At 41.0% G+C, this 17,637-nt stretch overlaps 1 protein-coding gene across 4 annotated transcripts in view; it reads right to left on the reverse strand.

Moving 5' to 3' along the window:
* The window catches only part of IQGAP2 (IQ motif containing GTPase activating protein 2), a 262,433-nt gene that overhangs the window by 37,552 nt on the left and 207,244 nt on the right, over positions 1–17,637 (reverse strand). For 3 of the 4 annotated variants that reach the window (XM_072958483.1, XM_072958486.1, XM_072958485.1), the window contains exons 17-21: positions 16,832–17,002; positions 11,111–11,194; positions 9,901–9,972; positions 9,178–9,247; positions 5,344–5,552 (exon numbers count right to left, since the gene is read on the reverse strand). In XM_072958483.1, coding sequence (XP_072814584.1) covers positions 5,344–5,552; positions 9,178–9,247; positions 9,901–9,972; positions 11,111–11,194; positions 16,832–17,002 — 606 coding nt within the window. The remainder of the gene's footprint in view (positions 1–5,343; positions 5,553–9,177; positions 9,248–9,900; positions 9,973–11,110; positions 11,195–16,831; positions 17,003–17,637) is intronic. The other variant, XM_072958487.1, reaches the window with a different exon arrangement.

Below are 17,637 nucleotides of genomic sequence, written 5' to 3' on the forward strand. Positions count from 1 at the left end.
TTTGGGGTTTCTTTTTTGGGGTGAATGCTCTGGAGTCAGAGAGAAGTGATGGTTGCACAATTTTGGGAATATACTCAACACCACTAAGTTGTAACCTTTAAGAGATGAATCATATCTTTTCAACTGATAAAAGCAATCGCAAAAAAAATCCGCAGTGTAGAAATTAATTAGAGATGGATTATTTAACAAAATTAAGTTTTGCTTCCTGCCCCTCCCCCATCATGCCCCTTTAACCATTTATAGGGAATCTTGGGAAATGGGTGGCTGAAAACATTGTCAAGGGGTTACCTCAGGCTACTGTGTCCCCTTCAGGGGCTTAAAGGGTCATGAACAAGAGTAGGTCCTTTACGAGGAGATGTCTACCAAACATTTTTATGGAGACCCACAGTAAAAAGTATAGTTGAGGTCTTTATTTGACACACACTCCCCCACACACTATATAAAACAACACTTATTCTTACTGCTGGGACACACTGGTATGTTCAGTTGGCTTTCATTCTACTCCTTTTGTTGTTGTTGCTGTTGTTTTGGTGGGGGGAGGAGGTAATTCGGTTTATTAACTTATTAATTTTAATGGAGGTACTAGGGATTGAACCCAGGACTTCACCCATGTTAAGCACACGCTCTGCCACCGAGCTGTACCCTCCCCACCCCTATTCTATTCCATTGTTAAAGACTGCCCATGTGACACACTAAACTGGCTTCATGACCCGCTAACGGCACATGACTGACATGAAAGCCACGGCTCTAGAATGCCTCCTCTGCTCCTTAACACTGGGACACTGCCCCACACAGCAGGCGGCAAGAAAGTGGTTTTTCCTACAGCTTCTTCCATCTGCTTCCCTGAGCTCTTAGCCCGTCCTCCCCATGAGGACCCTGTTTGCAGCCAGTATCAGGATGCTCCACCACTGCTCCTGACTGGGGGCCCGCCGGGCACCGCAGGCAACACACGCTTTGCTGTCCATGTACTGTTGGCCATCGGGCATCCCCACCCCCTGTCCACCAAATGCCAGCGGGGTTCTCCGAGTCATTTTCACAACAAAAAAGGTGCCTGTCCCCATTTCTAACTATCCCTGGGGCTAAGAACTGCTGTATAGGACAAGCTCAAAATCTGCCTGCCTCCGGCAGCCCCTTCTCCCATAGCTGGGGTCAGCCCACGCGGAGGGGAAAAACCCCTGGGGCCCCGAGGCTAGACAGTTCCACGTGGTTGCTTACATCCATTGCCTTCTGGGTCTGTGACTTCATTCTCTCTCATTCTCAGCTTAGAGAGAGGCAACCTTGACTTCATTGACTTCTGTTCCCCTAACTGTTTATTGAGGTAAAGAGGGGAGTCTGATTTGCATTTCTATAGAAATTTTAAAAAGGTGACATTTCCCCCCTTATTTCACAAGTACGTAAAACACATTCAAGATGAAGAAAGGAAGTGTAGTTATCTCCAGATGGAGGTGAAGGAGAAGCCTAGGCAGGCAGTGGCCTGACAGCCTTGGCTGTAAGAAGTCTGAAGCTATCACTAGACTACCCAGCTTACAGTTCCACTGAACCCAGGTGTCTCCTCTTCAAATAACTGGTGACACGGAGATCATTCAGTTCCCTCAAATGCATGGAATACATTGATTATCTTGATATTAAATATATAGAGGGAAAAAACTTGGTATTTTCAACCTCCCCATCAGTGCCCCTCTGCCTAACTATTTTCAGTGGAAGTTGCTCTGGAAACCGGAGACTCTTCCTTCATGTTGCTGTAGACTTCATCTTTAGGGTAATGCTTTGTGACACACACAGAAGACGAGAGCATGGGGTGCCAAGCAAGCTCTGGCACAGAACTAAATTCCTTTGCATTATTAATAGATTTGGTGAAGATGGGACAGGAAGGGTCATGGAGGAAAGGAAATAGCAGAGTCAAATGCTGAGCCCTGGAGGGGAAGCTGGGAGGGGAGGGGAAAGCGAGCAGCTGTGCAGAAGGAACAGCCTGTCTGCTGGAGATCCGAGGGCAGAGCCGTGCACTTGAACGTGCTAAGCCTGTCTTTCCTCTTCCCCGTGAAAGGATGCCTGGCTCACAAAATCTCTGGTGTGAACGGAGGTTTGCTTTGGGAGTCTTGAAAGGGACAAAGGCCAACCCAGACAGGGGTTCCAAAGAGAGGCACATGCTTTTTATTAATAGAAATTTAGTGTCCTCTATTTTTATCTATAAATTTTGAACATTTGAGGAATACCGGTTTGAAGGAGCAACAGTATTTAACTTGTTCATAATATTCCCGCATCTCGATGTTGCCCTAATTGCCACCATCTTTCCCCACCCAGGGTAACAGGGTATCTGCATGCAGGTAGTATGCTACAGTATACACACTTTTGGAGAAGGTGTGGACTGGTACAAATGGCTTGGGCTTTGGGGTCATAAAAGTATGGGTATCTGCAAAGCATGATATGCTTTTGACCTTGCTCTCCAAGACTCAGCTTCCTTAAAACCTATAAAGTGGGCTAAATAATAGCATTCACTGAGTTGCTGTGAGGATTAAAAACAATCCATGAAACACACTAGCACATTTTCCAGCAAGAAAACAAGGCTCAGAGAGGTTAAGGAGCATGCCCAAGGAACATGCTAATATAAGCAGTGAAGTGGTAAAATTAAGAAACAACATGAATTTCAGTTCTGGGTTTCGGGCAACGCCGGCCTGCAAGTCTGCACTTACATGACACGTCATACTCATCAGTGGGAATTTTAGCAATTCAAGATTAACTTCAATTTCTACTTAGGTTTTCCCTCAAGCTAGTTTGCGTCTATACCTCTCTTCCTCCCTAGTCCTCCAAGAAACTTTGACTTCAGCTACTGTCTCTGTTTCTAAACTTTCCTTTTGCCTAAAACCAGCATTAGCCACCTCACTTGCCCCCTAACTGTCTGAGGTTTCTAGAAGGAATGCCAGCTTTAAAGAACTGTTAGACACACAGTTACAAGAGAGACCTAGAGTTGCGAAGAACTAAGATACTTCTTTTAAAATCTTTTTATTCATTTAACTTTTTAAAGGGGGGAGGTAATTAGGCTTGTTTGTTTGTTTGTTTATTTAAATGGAGGCACTGGGGACTGAATCCAGGACCTCAAGCGTGCTAAGCAGGCACTCTACCCCTGAGCTATACCTTCCCCTCTATAATCTTTTTTTCCCACTTAACACATGCTGGTTGTTTAAAACATAAGTTTCCAGAAGATTAATTCTATCATGCAAAGAAAAATCACTTAATTTTTTTTCCTTTTAGCTTAAGAGTATCTATTTTTTATAATAAAGGAACTCAAATTGTTTTACGTACTATTTTCTTCTCTATTATACTGCAAACCTTTCCCCATCCTTAAATATTCTTCAGAAAAGTTATTTTTAGTGGCTGTGTAACATAGACATTAGGCTGGTTCTACTGTCCTCTGTTGTTTTTTGGGTTTGGGTTGTTTCCCATTATTTCACTACTATAAATAAAGCTTCATCTGCACTGTTCTTATCATCAAACCAAAAATGCTGCTATCAATGATAAGACCAAAGAGTACACATTTGATAATTAGTTTAACTTCTAATCAGTGTTTGATAAATACTTGGTGCTTGAAAATATGAGTTAAAAAATTAACTTTGTTTCACAAAGTTTTCATTAAGGATTTCTTAATGCTTTAAAAACATCTTTAACATTCATAAAGATCTGAAAATCTGCCACAAACTACATATTTCTACTATTTACTCTTCTGCAACTAAGCCTTTATTTTAAAAGGCAAGGCATTTCCTGTTTACAACTTTATGGAAGGAGGGCAAAACAGCTGTTTAAGGCTATAAAAGGCAATCTCTGAAGGACCTTCTGGAATATATTATACTTTAAATGTTTTCATGTGTGTCAAAGAATACAAATGCTTATTCTTTTTCGGTTAATGGAGGTACTGGGGATTGAACCCAGGACCTCGTGCACGCTAACCATGCAGACTACCACTGAGCTATATTCCCGACCCACTACAAACACATTTATTTAAAAGAAGACTCAAGTACTATTGTTTTTTTTTGGATTAAAAAAAATGAAAGGTTAAATGCAGAATATTCAAATTGTAGTTTTATTTCTTAATGTTTAGAGAAGATGATCATTTCCTCAGCAAGGAAATAACAACTCCTTATTTTCTCTGCATCGTTTGCTGGTATCTGTGTGAGGACTGGAGACAAGGGGCTCTTAGCTGGTAGCCTCCCATGCCTGCCCATCTCCTAGTTTTCCAGAACCTCACCGGAAGTTGGCTTTCTACCTCTGACCCAGGGAGGTCTTCTCCAAATATCCAGAAGGTCAGCTTCCCCCAGCCTGACCTATCAGTTCTCTGAAAGTTGACGTGGCATAGGAGCAGAGACGTAGAGAGAGGTCTTACCCTAGAAATCTCCCCTTCTTGGGTGAAAATGACTTTTCACGTGGTTTTAGGGACCTCTGACATCGGCAGGTTTCTCATAATATAAAACTACTGCATTATTTATTTAGGGGCTGTTATTTGGGAAACGCCACCCTGTAGGGCTCATTCTGGAAATGTGTGTGGGGAGGTTAAATTAACATCTTATTGATTGGAGGGAGTGGGGGATGAGAGATGCTCAACTGTCCTGCAGTTTGTAGGATGGTCCTGTGTACATAATTGTCTACATCTTGCATGGCTGGATTTCTTAATGTCCTGCTGGTCATTTATGCAGGTCAAAATTCTGTATGTAATTGCTTGAACCTAGAATCTAATCATTTTACACATAAGCACAATATATATCCCTTAGAATTTTAGTATAAACTTAATTTCCTAGGACAGCGGTTCCATGTCAAGTGGCAGGGGTGGGGGGAAGACCACACTTGGCTTATTCTGAATGTCACAAAGAGCTGGTCTTCACTCTTGGAAAATGAACTCGTGGGCAGTTCCACCATCCACCTGACTGGGCTCACCTGAAACTCTGTCAGTGGTTATTCTGTGAAGAGGCCCAAGCCTCAGGTGACTTCATCACACCTTCTTACCGTTGTGGGCCCATGTATTTTCATATTGAAATAGGCATTTTTTACTACAAATTAATTTCTTTTTATTTCTCTTTTCTGCTTATAGAAAGGCTTTAGTCTTGTTATGAAGGTACAGATGAAAGCAGGCTTTATTTCATGTAAGTTTCCCTTCTGGATGGTACCAAATGTTATAAAAGGGGGGCATACAATTTTGCAGCTCTTAGAACCATTCAGTGGTAATAAAAATGGTAAACAGACTTTGGACCACTCCTTCTGGACTCCAGGTGAGCTGAGCTGAACCCAGGTATTGTGGGCAAACAGATGAGCATCTTCTCTGTTCTAAGAGCCAAGAGTCCCACGAACCCCACTGACCTCCAGCGTGATCCTGTTCTTCACCAGGAGCCCAATCTTAATGTCCATCAGGTTCAGGTCTTTCTCAAGCTGCTGATTGCCCCTGATCTTGGTCACCACCTCTTCCCTTAATCGTGCTACCTCCAGCTCCTCCTGAAAATCCAAGTCACTTTGGTCCAACAGGTGTACAAATTTGCGGATTACTGTTAATGGTGGGTTTTCAGAGCCAACTGCAAGGAAAGGAAAGGCATGCTTTAACTGGGCATGTTTGAAATGATCATTAATAGGAAAGAAACCAGGTCTTTCAATAAAGCATCACCAGAAAAATATCGCAACGGAAGTACCTGGTCTCCAGGGTGAATCATTGTGACTCATGTAAAATCTGGACAAGGAAACTGATCATATAAATAAATGCATGCCACTGATAATGTCTGGCCTCACTATTTCCCCAGTATCTAACACTCGTTTATCAGCTCTCTCTTACACTGCTCCCAGGATGCATGCACTGAGGAGACAGTTCTATCTATCTGTGACTTATGGATGAGGAACCTGGGAAAGAATGCTAATGTGAGTTGTCTTGGCTCTGAGAGCTTGTGGCTGAGCCAGATAAGAGGTTTCTGTTCTTGCAGGAAGCAGAAAGTGTTTTTTCTCAGCTCAAAAACCTTGGGAAAGGAGCAGGAACTAGGTGAAAGGTGAATTAGAAAAGGCCAGTGAGGGGAAAACTATGAGGCCCAAGAGGAGCCAACGGAATGACCACTGGAACACATGTTCTACTTGGCAGAAACAAAGCACGTTTAGAAATTGAAACTAGGTCACTGTCCTTTCATCATGGACAAGGAAGGCACTCAAGACCCAAGAGACCAGGCTCAGGGGCTGAGAAATGTATCTGTATCAATTCTACAAGGGCTTTCCTTAGTGCTTTCAACTCTAATGATGCTTTAATCCCCTGGCACTCTGACTTGGGGGGAAAATTTTTTTTAAGGTGTTTAGTGAGACCTACTCTGGGTAAACTCTAAGAATAAACTATCTTCAGTGTTTAAAAATAAACAACCTTCAGTGATGAATGAGTAGATACAGTGATACAAAGATGACTTGAGAGAGCCCAGTCCAGTGGTGGTAACCTCAATATCCATCCTCTCCTTTACCTCGAAGGCCCTACTCAAGCTCCCTTTTACTTCCAGCTTGGCTCTGCGGTGTTCTGACTCTACAGGAATAAAGAGTTCAGCTGACAACACAGACAATGAACAGCATGAAGCCAGCAGGAACAGCCAAATCTAGAGTCATCGGTAGTACTATTGTGCCACTTCTGATGGTCTTTCTTGGCAGTGGTCAACGAAAAGCCTTAGGAAGCTTCAGAGGTTCGGTTCTGACTCCAGGCTGCAGAATCTATGAGATAATAATACCTCATTTCCACTAGATTCCAAGTTATCTTGGGTCACGCGTGGACCCTTTGTTTCCTGATCCCTGAAGCATGTGTGAATTTATTTTCCTTCTACTTCAGCAAGGATATTGCTGGTGACATGACCACTTCAGAAACAGCCTGAGCCACACACCGTTCCTGTAGCTCATTCATGCAGCACAGCTGAGACCATCTCATCTGTGTCTAAAGTTCTCTCCCCTGCTCCTAAGGACTGTGTATCCTTTTATGTGCTAGTAGGCCTGGTAGAAACAAATTAGTATTTTAGCTTTACTAATCATTCTGACTCCAATTTAGTAGTTCCTCTATCAACCGTCAGTTTTTTGGCATCTTTGTGATATCTTCGCACCACTTTGTGGCCCTTTCATTTCAGGGAATTGCACGACTTTACAGTCAGCCCTTAAAAGTAGCCACGTTACAGCTCCGGCAACTTCCAAACCTGAATACATTCAATGCCCTTCCAGAGGGAATGGGTGAAAATGGATGACGACAGACTAAGAAAAGTGATCTATTTTTCAGCTTAAATAAATGCCTCAGTTTTATGACTCCATGTCTTAGTTTTATGCTTAGTTTTCTCAGTTCAGCTTAAAGATGCTGAACTGAGAATGAAGTGAGAATTTACAGCTTGGTCACCACAAAGCCACCTATTTGCTAAAGCCCAGAGCAGCTCTGATCAAACTTATTCACTAACATAGTTTCCATCTGCCTTTTACGCTTTAACAGGGAATCACCTCGATTTCTTAATTGGAATTTCTTTTGTCTTTGTAACTAAATACATTTTTTAAAAAAGTAAGTGAGTGATGGGCATCACCACAGGTAACCACAGAAACATGCCTCCTGGAAGGAAATGAAAAGCAGCCTGTGTTCATCTGGAAGATTTACCCTTAAATTACCTATTTTAGTATGTTAGGGCTCAGAAAACCAACCCTCTATTCAGCCTCCTTGCAAAATACTGAAGACACCTGCACCTGACAGATAACGCCCATCAATTCCAAAGTGGAGCCGCGTGGCCTTGAAAGACCAGTGACCTTTCCTCAGTCTTTGTGTTGAATTCTGGAATCTAGTGGAACGAAGTGTGTCCAGTGGATTCCACAGGCTCAAGGCAGAACCTAGCCTCTGAGGCTTGCTGAGACTTTTCTTTACCAAGTAGCAGGGAAGAGGTTTCCTGGGCCATACACTTCACCCTGTAACTCAGACAGGGTTTAGAAAATAAAGGGTGTGGGCGGAACTACTTACGAGGCACTGTGCTAGGAATAGTACTAAACAGTTCTTTATTTCTTTCAAAGAATAAAAATATGAAACAAGGCAGTCAGAGAGAACATAATGCCACTTTCATCACTAAAATACACAATGTGTGTGTGGTTTTTTTTTTTGCCCTCTCAAAACGAATCTTGAATGATCTAAATACGTTAAGAACCTGAGCAGTACTAATAAACCTATCAGCAAGCTCTGCTACACTTAATCTAGGACACACCCTTTATCACACATTCATGTGATAATTAGAATATTAAAAATCAAGCATATAAAGAACAATCTTCACTACGTAAAAAAAAAAATTAACAAACATATGCAGAGTTGGGACTGAAAAAGAGCACAAAATGTGAATGCTATTTCTGGGTGATTCTTTTATTTTGCTGTTTTCAAACTTTCTACAAGTGGCATATACTAGTACTATAAGAAAGAAAAATTTAAAAACCATAGGTACTGTGAGAAGTCCAGAGTGAAATTACAGGAAGATGTCTGTAAGTTATCTTTACGAGAGGAAACGATGTGCTTTTCCCCTTCTTACTCGTATTTCCAAATTTCTTACATGACTGTTTTATTCTTAAAACGAGAGGAAAAAATCATTGGCCACTAATACCTTAAACAGTATTCAAATACATGTTTATTTTCTAGCTAACTCTTAGGCATTATATTCCTGAGTTTAGCTCAAATTTAATATAAAAATATCAGCATTTATGCTGACTCCATTTTTTTCTAATTGAGGTAGTCAATTTACAATGTTGTGTTAGTTTCAGGTGTATGACAAAGTGGTTTGGTTATGTATATGTATGTGATATACATACTCTTTTTCAGATTCTTTTCCATTATAGGTTTATTACAAGATATTGAATGTAGTTCCCTTTGCTATATAGTAGGACCTTATTGGTCCATTTTATATATAGTAGTGTGTCTGTTAATCCCAAACTCCTAATTTATCCCCCTCCCAAGTTCATTCTTTTTGAACAAGTCCTATCTACTCCACTTAGACAGAAAGGCCCATCTCCTGTCATCCCTTTGTGTACTGGTTCAGAACCTGAGGCCTGAGACGGTCAAAACCTACTGGAAATAATGGACATCTTCTATCCTTGCAGTAGCCACTGAAGTGACTCAGATGGAGAGAACGTGTCCTTGCCGGGCTTATAAGGGCTACTTTGTTTCAGAATGCTCCCACTTACCCAGTGTTTTGTAGTCATCTCTAGCTTTGTTTGCTCTCAACAGAGACTGTATTTTCACAATTTCATTGCTCTGCAAAAGAATAAGACGAGTCATGACCTTCCAGAGTTCCATCTACTCCACTACTTTAAAATTTAGACCTATTGAAGAACAGACACTATTTAGAACCGACAGTATTTAGAAATGGCGTCTTCAATGTTTATTTTTGCAATCCTTTTGAAGAAAGGGTCAGATAAGTTAGCTAAAAGTATAAACAGGATTGCAAAGGGACTGTTTAAATAAAGACGTCTAAAAAGGGAAAAGAATTTTACCACCAAACATAGATGGTCCAATCTATGTCCACGTATCTGTGCTTTAAAGATCTTGAAAAAATTCCTCCTTTGGGCTTCTATTTAAATTACTCAGTTAGCAACAATAAAAACATTATGAGCCAGTTTTGGAACATCCTTCATTAGAATCTTTTCTCTTTGACATCACTAGCTCACACCACTTTTCCCTCATGCCTTTCCTATCCAGTCTTGGATGGTACAATCTCACTCTGAATATGAGTTATGAATAAAAAAATGCGAGAAGCCTCCAAAAATTACCGTATTGAGTTTTACAACCTGTACTTTCCTCCTAGTGTTCGATTCTACCATTTAAAAATCATTTGATGCTAACATTCAACAAAGTATTCATTTAGTTCATTCTCAGTCAGGAGAAAAATCCACACATGTGTCTCTTACATGATCTCTGAAATACTGCAGTCGTGAGAGGTAATTCTTTCGTGCTGTTACCATCCGGAACCAGGACTGAATCTAAAAACCAGGTTGTTACATAGAGAAATCAGAGCAATTATCAAACAACTTTTAATATCACTTTTTGCAGTCTTTCTAAAAAAATAGCATTATTTTATTTGATTGAAAAAAGTAAAAATTAGCAGCCTACTGAATAGTAAACATCTAACGCCTAATATTCATCTCCTACTTCTTTCCTTGCTTTTTCTCCTAGGGGTTCAGAACATTTTACATGTAATGGTGGGGAAGGTAATATGGCTCTTTGTACCATTTTGCTTCAATCTTAATAAGTAAAAGCCAAGCAGGTAAAGCACTTTGCTAAGAGTTGCAATGGGTCAGGGATCAAACCAAACTAAGACGAGGGTTGCTTTTAACATCCCTTAAATGCACCCAATATTCTTCAGGTCTTTCCAGGAAAATATTTCAAGAGGTCTCATGAGGGACCAACTGTGACCCACAGTTTTCTGAGAGAAGAGGCATGTGTTTCATGGTGAGCACAGGACATCTTTTCATTCAGGAGCTAATAATGCACAATGGGGTCTAGACCATGTCATCTCGGTCTTCACAGTTTCAAGTCTTAATGAATCTCATCTATTCCCATCTCTCTTCAGCCCTACTCTTCTTTCATCTGGATTTCCAAGTTGTTACAAGTTCACAGCTGTACAGTCCTTTGGATTTTGGCTCTGGGAGCGTGGGCACCCCAGTGCCTGTTCTTTCTCTAAGCTCGGAGCAGCCCGCCTCAGGGGAAGCTGGGTCAGATGGCCTACCACCCACATACAGCCCCTAACTGTCTCCACCTCCTCTTGTCACTGGTTTGCATTTGCCTTACAACTAAGGTTTGCACTGTTGAATTTGAGCATTCTAAATATTATTAGCGAATAGGAGGAACATAAAATAAAGCTGGGTTTCCCCTAGATTTTAACTAATCAACTGGGACTTTTTAGAGAAAGGTCATTTATTATAAAGGACCAGAGATAATACATATGTTTTAATGGACTTGCTGAAAGATGATCCGTTAAGCGCGTAGTGGAGGTAAAACTCAAACCCAGGACTTGCTTCTGACTTCAAGGCTCGTACAGAGTCTGTCTTCCAGAAGCAAAATGAAAATGAAGGGAAAAGTTTATGTCAAGCACTTGCTCAGGTAAGAAAGGCTGTTTACCTTCACGATAGAAGGAGTATTATCAATGAACATTTGTCGCCTGCGCATGTATGACGCCCGTTGTTTATGTCCTTTCCAGAAAGCCTGTGGAAAATAGAGTTAACGGAATTACTTACATGCAGCTGTTTGTTTTAGAAAGTGCAAGAACAGAGAGACACTGAGCTGGCACACTGTCGGGGACCCTCCCCTTCCAAATCTCATCACCTCTGGGGGCGGACATTGAACTGGACAGAACGCACTAGCTCACGGGTGAGGCTTCTCCCAAGCTGGGGAAAGGAATTACCAGGTGGAAGCCCAGTTTCTGGTTCAGAAGCTTAATTTTACCAAGGCCCTGGGTGATAAGAAGTAATAATAAAATGGAATTGCCCTGAAACATACCAAGAGATGAGCTGGGTAATGATGGAACTGGGTAACAATATGCTTCAAAATAATGACTAACAAGTAAGTATCTTTACTCCACCAAGGGGCCCACTGTGAGCCCACCTAAAAATGAAGATGCTCTACTGACTCGTGACCCTCACAGGAGTGCTGTGATTGAGCTTTTATTATTTCATCTATTTTCACATAAAGTTTAATGATGCTTCATCCAACAGAGCTTTACTAGATTATCACCATTAAAGAGAGCATTGATAGGAAACATTTGCAGAACGTGGACACAAACTGATATCTTTAGAATGATCAAATCCATAGTTATGTTTATTCCAATTCATTTTGGAGAACTTTTTACTGAAACATAGCTTTGTAACTCACTCTAATCCCCTGATTTTGTCTTTCAAGTTAGAAAAGAAATGCAAGTTCTATGTTAAAAAGGACAAACATAAAATTTAGTTATTTTTATAAATTAAAAAATTATAAATTTCTTTTTATGTCTGCATCTATCAATCTGCCTCAATCCTTCTTCTTAAAAAAAGAATCTGTGGAATTTTATTACCATTTGAAAAATTATACACTTTTTAGTAATGATTCAAAACAGTCAGGTTGGAATAAAAGTGATCAACTGAGCACGTGCTCCAGAGTTCCCCTCTCAATTTAAATCCCTAGAAATGACAAAAATGCTTAAAAAAAAAACCAAAACCTTAGTTTTGAGATAATTACAAACTCCCAGTAAGCTGCAAAAAATAATACACTGAGTTCCATGTACTCTTCACCCAGCTTTCCCCAGTGAAAACATCTTAACGAATATGCTTCTAAAGCAATCCATCATAGTGCCGGAAAATAAGAAGGCGTATGGGGCCAAAACTATGAGGGATCCTGGAAGAGAGAAGGCAGCTTTAAAACCAGCTTAGATGGGGAGTGGGGTTTGGGAAGAGTACAAACGAGTACAGCCTGTTTTTTGAGGGCATTTGGTAGCATCAAGGTGGAAATTATTTAGCCTTTCATCCAGTGTTTCTAATTTTCAACATATTTAGCCTAAGGAGATACAAGCACCTGTGTAGAAAAACAATATAGAAGGATTTTTCTTGCAGCATTCTTTGTAATAACAAAAATGTGTAGAGAACAGATATTTACAAATAGAGCAACAGTGATAAACTGAGATTGCACTCATCTGATGGCAATGTTGGTTCTCAGTGGTGATTCACGTGTTTCTGTGGCTGACACTGTTTTAAAGCACAGAGGTGCACATGTGCAAATAGTATTATACACCCCATTTCTCAATCCAAACTGAAAGGCAAACCAGGAATTAGGACTAACCCAGGTTCTCATTCCACTTTTTTGGAATTATCTCAATCCCAGAAACGCTATTAATCTCTATTAGCTCAGATTCACAAAGACTCTAGACAAGCAGTCTGTCACAGTAACACATGATGCAATGCTGAAGCATTTTTGCACTGGTAGAAAGAACCCTCCCGTCTATTCTGTACTGTTTTCAATGTACTAAGGATTTAGGGCTCACCAACTGCCAATGGTACTTTCCTGAAGATTTCACTTTATGTTCCATCTCTTTATCGATTATGTAGATTTTTCTGGAATCTACACATATTTTATTGTTACCTTTCCAAACTAAGGCAACTTGGCTGGGTTTAGGTTTTTGGTCTATAGAAGCAGAATATTACATGCTTATTTTATTTGTCAAAATTTAACATTCTTGTTAGTTTCTAAGTTTTAGTTCCATCAGGACTGGCTTTTCTTATTCTGAGCTAATAACTGAACTCCTGTGCAAAGTCCAGAGATTGCAGGCTCTTCTACTTAGAGGCTCTTTATTAATACCAATTATAGGTATAAAGTTGGGAGGAAGGAGCAATTGATAAAATGCAAAAGGAGACAAACTTCTAAACCATAAAGCCATCTAGAAGTAACATTTTATAGATAATTACAAACAGAAGGCATTTACAAAAACATCAATCTCTTGACTGGTATGAGAACCTGACAGAAAATGTATAATAGCCATCTTTTTGTTTTGTTTTTTGTTACCATAAATTAGCGTTTTCTGTGTAATGCACCTACAACAAAGGAGAACTGGGGGAACACATCTCAAAATAACAAACGCTATTTATGACAAACCCACAGCCAACATAACACTCAGCAGTGAAAAGCTGAAAGCTTTCCCACTGAAGTCTGGAACAAGACAAGGATGCTAACTCTCATCACTCCTATACGACATGGTATTGGAAGTCCTAGCCTCAGCAGTCAGACAAGAAAAAAGAAATAAAAGGGATCTAGGAAATGCGGCTTGCTAAACTGGTTGCTTTGCTTGAAAATTGGGCACCCAGGCTAGTCATATTGAAATTACTATCTTTTGAAGCACAAATTCTTCTGTGATCTCTGTTAGCCAAGAAAACCCTAAACATTTATCTCTTTTCCCTCTCTGCTTAAAGGTACAATCTCATGACCTACAAGAGCAGTCAGCCACACTGTGATGAAGAACTGTCACATAAAGTCACCCCTTCCTCCCAGCCCCAGACTATGCCGGGGCTCCCAGGAATATGCCCTTGCTTCACATAAGCTCGTTTCTTTTTCTTGGCCCAGATACTTGTGGCACTCTCGGATCTGGAGTTTAATAATTTAGTAATTCCCAGGGCTAAGTTTGGGTGTTTATCACTATTATGTTTTTTCCTACCAAGTGGCATTTCAGCTTTCTTCAGTTCAAGAAGAAGAAAAAATACTGTAGCTAACTATTTTTTCCTATTTTGATTTTTCTGATCTCTTTCTGTGCCATACCAGCCACCTCAAGGTTGGCTCCCCGCTGCCTGCGCTCTGAGTCACCGTCTCTATCACCTCATCATTTCTAACACTTGTTGGGCACTTACTAATAGCTGCGTATTGGGCAAAGGCTGTTAGGTGAATTACCCCATTTAACCCCAACCACCCTGCAATAAAATAGGTATTATCATTTTCAGATGAGAAAGTGTATTTTCAATCATGTATTCTTTTCCTTTGTTATCTGTGTGATTTTTCTCAAGTTCTCCATGTGTTTCAATTACTTTCGGTGTCTGTTCTGCATTTTGCAGTTACAAGTTCACTGACATTCTATGATGTCATTATTTCTCTTCCTCTCTTTAGCTGTCAGTTATCTTTTCATTTTATTGTGCTGTCTTGTTTCATTAAGTTCACGTGTCTTGTTAGATTTCTTAAAAGCACAAAGCAGTTTCAGTATAAAATTTTCTTCTGTCTTCTGGAATAAGAGTTTTTTTTCTTAATTTCTATTTTTTGGAGAGAGGAGGTAAGGGGTACTGGGGATTGAACCCCAGGACCTTGGGCATGCTAAGCATGTACTCTACCACTGAGCTATAGCCTCCCCTCCTGGAATGAGAGTATTCTTAAATGCTTACTTCATTCGTATTTTGCAACTTATATCCACTTTTTTGATATAAAATTTTCTTTTTTGCTGAGATTTCTTTTCTGGCTTACTTCTTAAATGTAGGCCATTTTATCAGGGCCTTCTTACTGGTCAGAAGCAATCCGGCTATACAGATTCTCTTTGACATCCTTCCGTGTTTACTTGGGAAGCTTTCGAATTGTCCCCTAAGCACCTGAGACAGAGTATTGGTTGCTGATGACTATTTTCTATGGACCATATCCAATTTCTTGGGAGGAGACCGAGGGTGGGAACCTGGTGGAGCCAGGGTGTGGTTGCCCTCAGTCTGGGAGCTTTCTCTCTGAATCTGCTAAGACTACTGTGTCTGGGGCTGGTCAGCCAGCTAAGAAGTTTGAGTTGTTCCATGGAGGGGAACAGCTGTGAAATCTTCAGATTTCATGTCATTCTCTTAATTCAGAGTGAGCCAGCCACTTTGGCAAAAACTGAGATTAGCCTGATTCCCTTCGGCTGATGGTCTTTCGGTTTTCTGGGTCAGCCCACATTCACCTCCGGGCTACAGCCTGCCTTTAGACCCCATGCCCTCCTTGTTAGAAACCTGTCAGAAGACTAGGAAAAAAAGGCATCACAGGGTGACTTCAGAGTGCGATGGTTCCTCTTCAATCCTGCTTCGTCCACGGAGGTGGGGGAAAAAGGCTCCATGTCACTGTTTCTGTCCTTACCCCAGCTCTCTTGTGACCTCAGCCCTGGGTCCTAATACCAGGCAGATTTTATGCTGGTGGGCCCTTCGGAGGATCCCAACTCTAACACTGCTCTGGGCAGACTGGAGAGCTTGAGGTTGGTCCACGTTGTGTCTCACTGGCTGACACTCTCCAGATTTTGTGCAAAAGTAGAGCCTTTGCATCAGGGTAGAAGACTATTTTTAGGATTTTGTTCACTTCCTGTGTGTTCTGCCTACCATCTATTTAAGGAAGGAATAAACTGGAAAACTTACTGGTTCACCTAGAAAAATCCTTTGACTGTCAGGTTTATAGAAGAAATTCCTTTTATAAAATTAATCATTCCTGCCTTATAACATTTTAAGCTCTGAGCAAATTTAGACACTTGAGCACCTATCATATGCAGGACACAAGAATACAAAAGTTTAAAAAACTCATTTTCTGCCCTGCACAAAATTATAGTTAGGTGGGGAAGCAGGTAAGTACACCAATGGTCACAAAAGAGAAGCTCTTCAACTTAAAGACTTTCTATTTAGGAAATTTCATGGTTCCTGGCCAAAGCAAAAACCCATCGAATTCTGCTCATCAGGAACAGTATCTCTTTGGAAGCACAGAAAAGGACAAACACCTGGCCTTTTGCAAACCAGCAAGTGGTTGGTAGAGGATGCTGGAAGGAAAACAGAAGAGAGACATCTACAGTTTGGCAAGTTCCTTTCCTGCCAACCAGAACATCTGGACAAGCCATGTAAGCTGCAGAACAACTCACAACAAAAAGGATGGGAATGAGGATGTCTCTTGCAGGCCTGAATGAAGACTGAGAGATTTTATAAGGGAGAAGGTACTCTTGGAGATGCTACATCTATTTCATTAACTCTTCTGTTCTTTAGAAACTCAGACACCCTTCAACATTGATTAAGTGCTGAAAAACACAATTCGTAAAGCACCTGAGGTCAGAGAGTACATGACACAAGGATCTCAAGCTTTTTAGAGAAACATGATTTCAACTCTGATCTCAGGTGTTCCTCCGGCTCCAGCTCTTCACAGTGCCCTGAATACTTTCCAAAAGACCACAGGTTAAAAAAAAATCATTTAGCATCTTGCCCATCTCACAGCCTTTACTGATTAAGGACAAAATCTGCAGTCAGATTTGTTTCTTAGAATGCTGGTAGCTGACTGTCCTATTATCAAATAATACATTTCCGGGGAACATGACAGTTTTCTGTAAAGAGTGGTAGGTGATTCACATACCTGTATTTTGACCACATGTTCCTCTTGTTCATACAAAAATGATTTCCTAGCTTCAAACTCTTTCCTAAGGAGGGGTCCTGAGCTTGTGGCTTGAAAGCGAAGAAGCATATCTTCGGTTGCAGACCACATCTTCTCACGGATGTAATCTGTTGTGACTTCCTCAATAATGTCCTGGCAAGAGATATTTCTTATGTTACACTTCACACAATGGGTGAAAGGAGCATATAGAACAGCTTCTGGAAATGTTATCTTTCAGGAAATGACATGGAGAGCTCTTTCTGGCCTGCTGTACAAACAGATCTGACCAGAGCAGAGTGATGAACGGGCTTAGCTTCTTTCTAGCGACATGGTTTTGGAATCCTCTAGCTCTGTGCTGAGATGGTTTGAGAATGCAATTGAATGGTCTCCGGATGTGGAAGCGGAGGGGATGGATAATGCTGGCAGGGACCAGGAGTGAGGCTGGGCTCCACAGAATGCGAAAGGGACAAGGGTGGTTACAGTTAAGAATAGACACCGCCTCCTCCCTGTCCCACAGTGCCCCTGAAGATCTCAGGCTTCTCTGCCCCCTTTCTTGCCACGGACAGAGAAGACAGACCCCTGCACCGAGATGGGGAAAACTCAAATTTAGGGGAAAATAAAAGACTTGGAGCAGAAGAAAGGGAGTGGGAGAGGAAAGACAAGTGCTATTGTAGGCAGACAGGGAAACCTAGATAAATGGGGGGAAGAAAAAGGAAGAAAGGGGATTGTGAGACGTCTTCATGTAGATAATGAACTGGGTTTATTTTTACGTTCTGTGAGAGATGCAA

The sequence above is a fragment of the Vicugna pacos genome, chromosome 3 (assembly GCF_048564905.1).
Source record: "Vicugna pacos chromosome 3, VicPac4, whole genome shotgun sequence".
In the NCBI taxonomy this organism is placed as follows: domain Eukaryota; kingdom Metazoa; phylum Chordata; class Mammalia; order Artiodactyla; family Camelidae; genus Vicugna; species Vicugna pacos.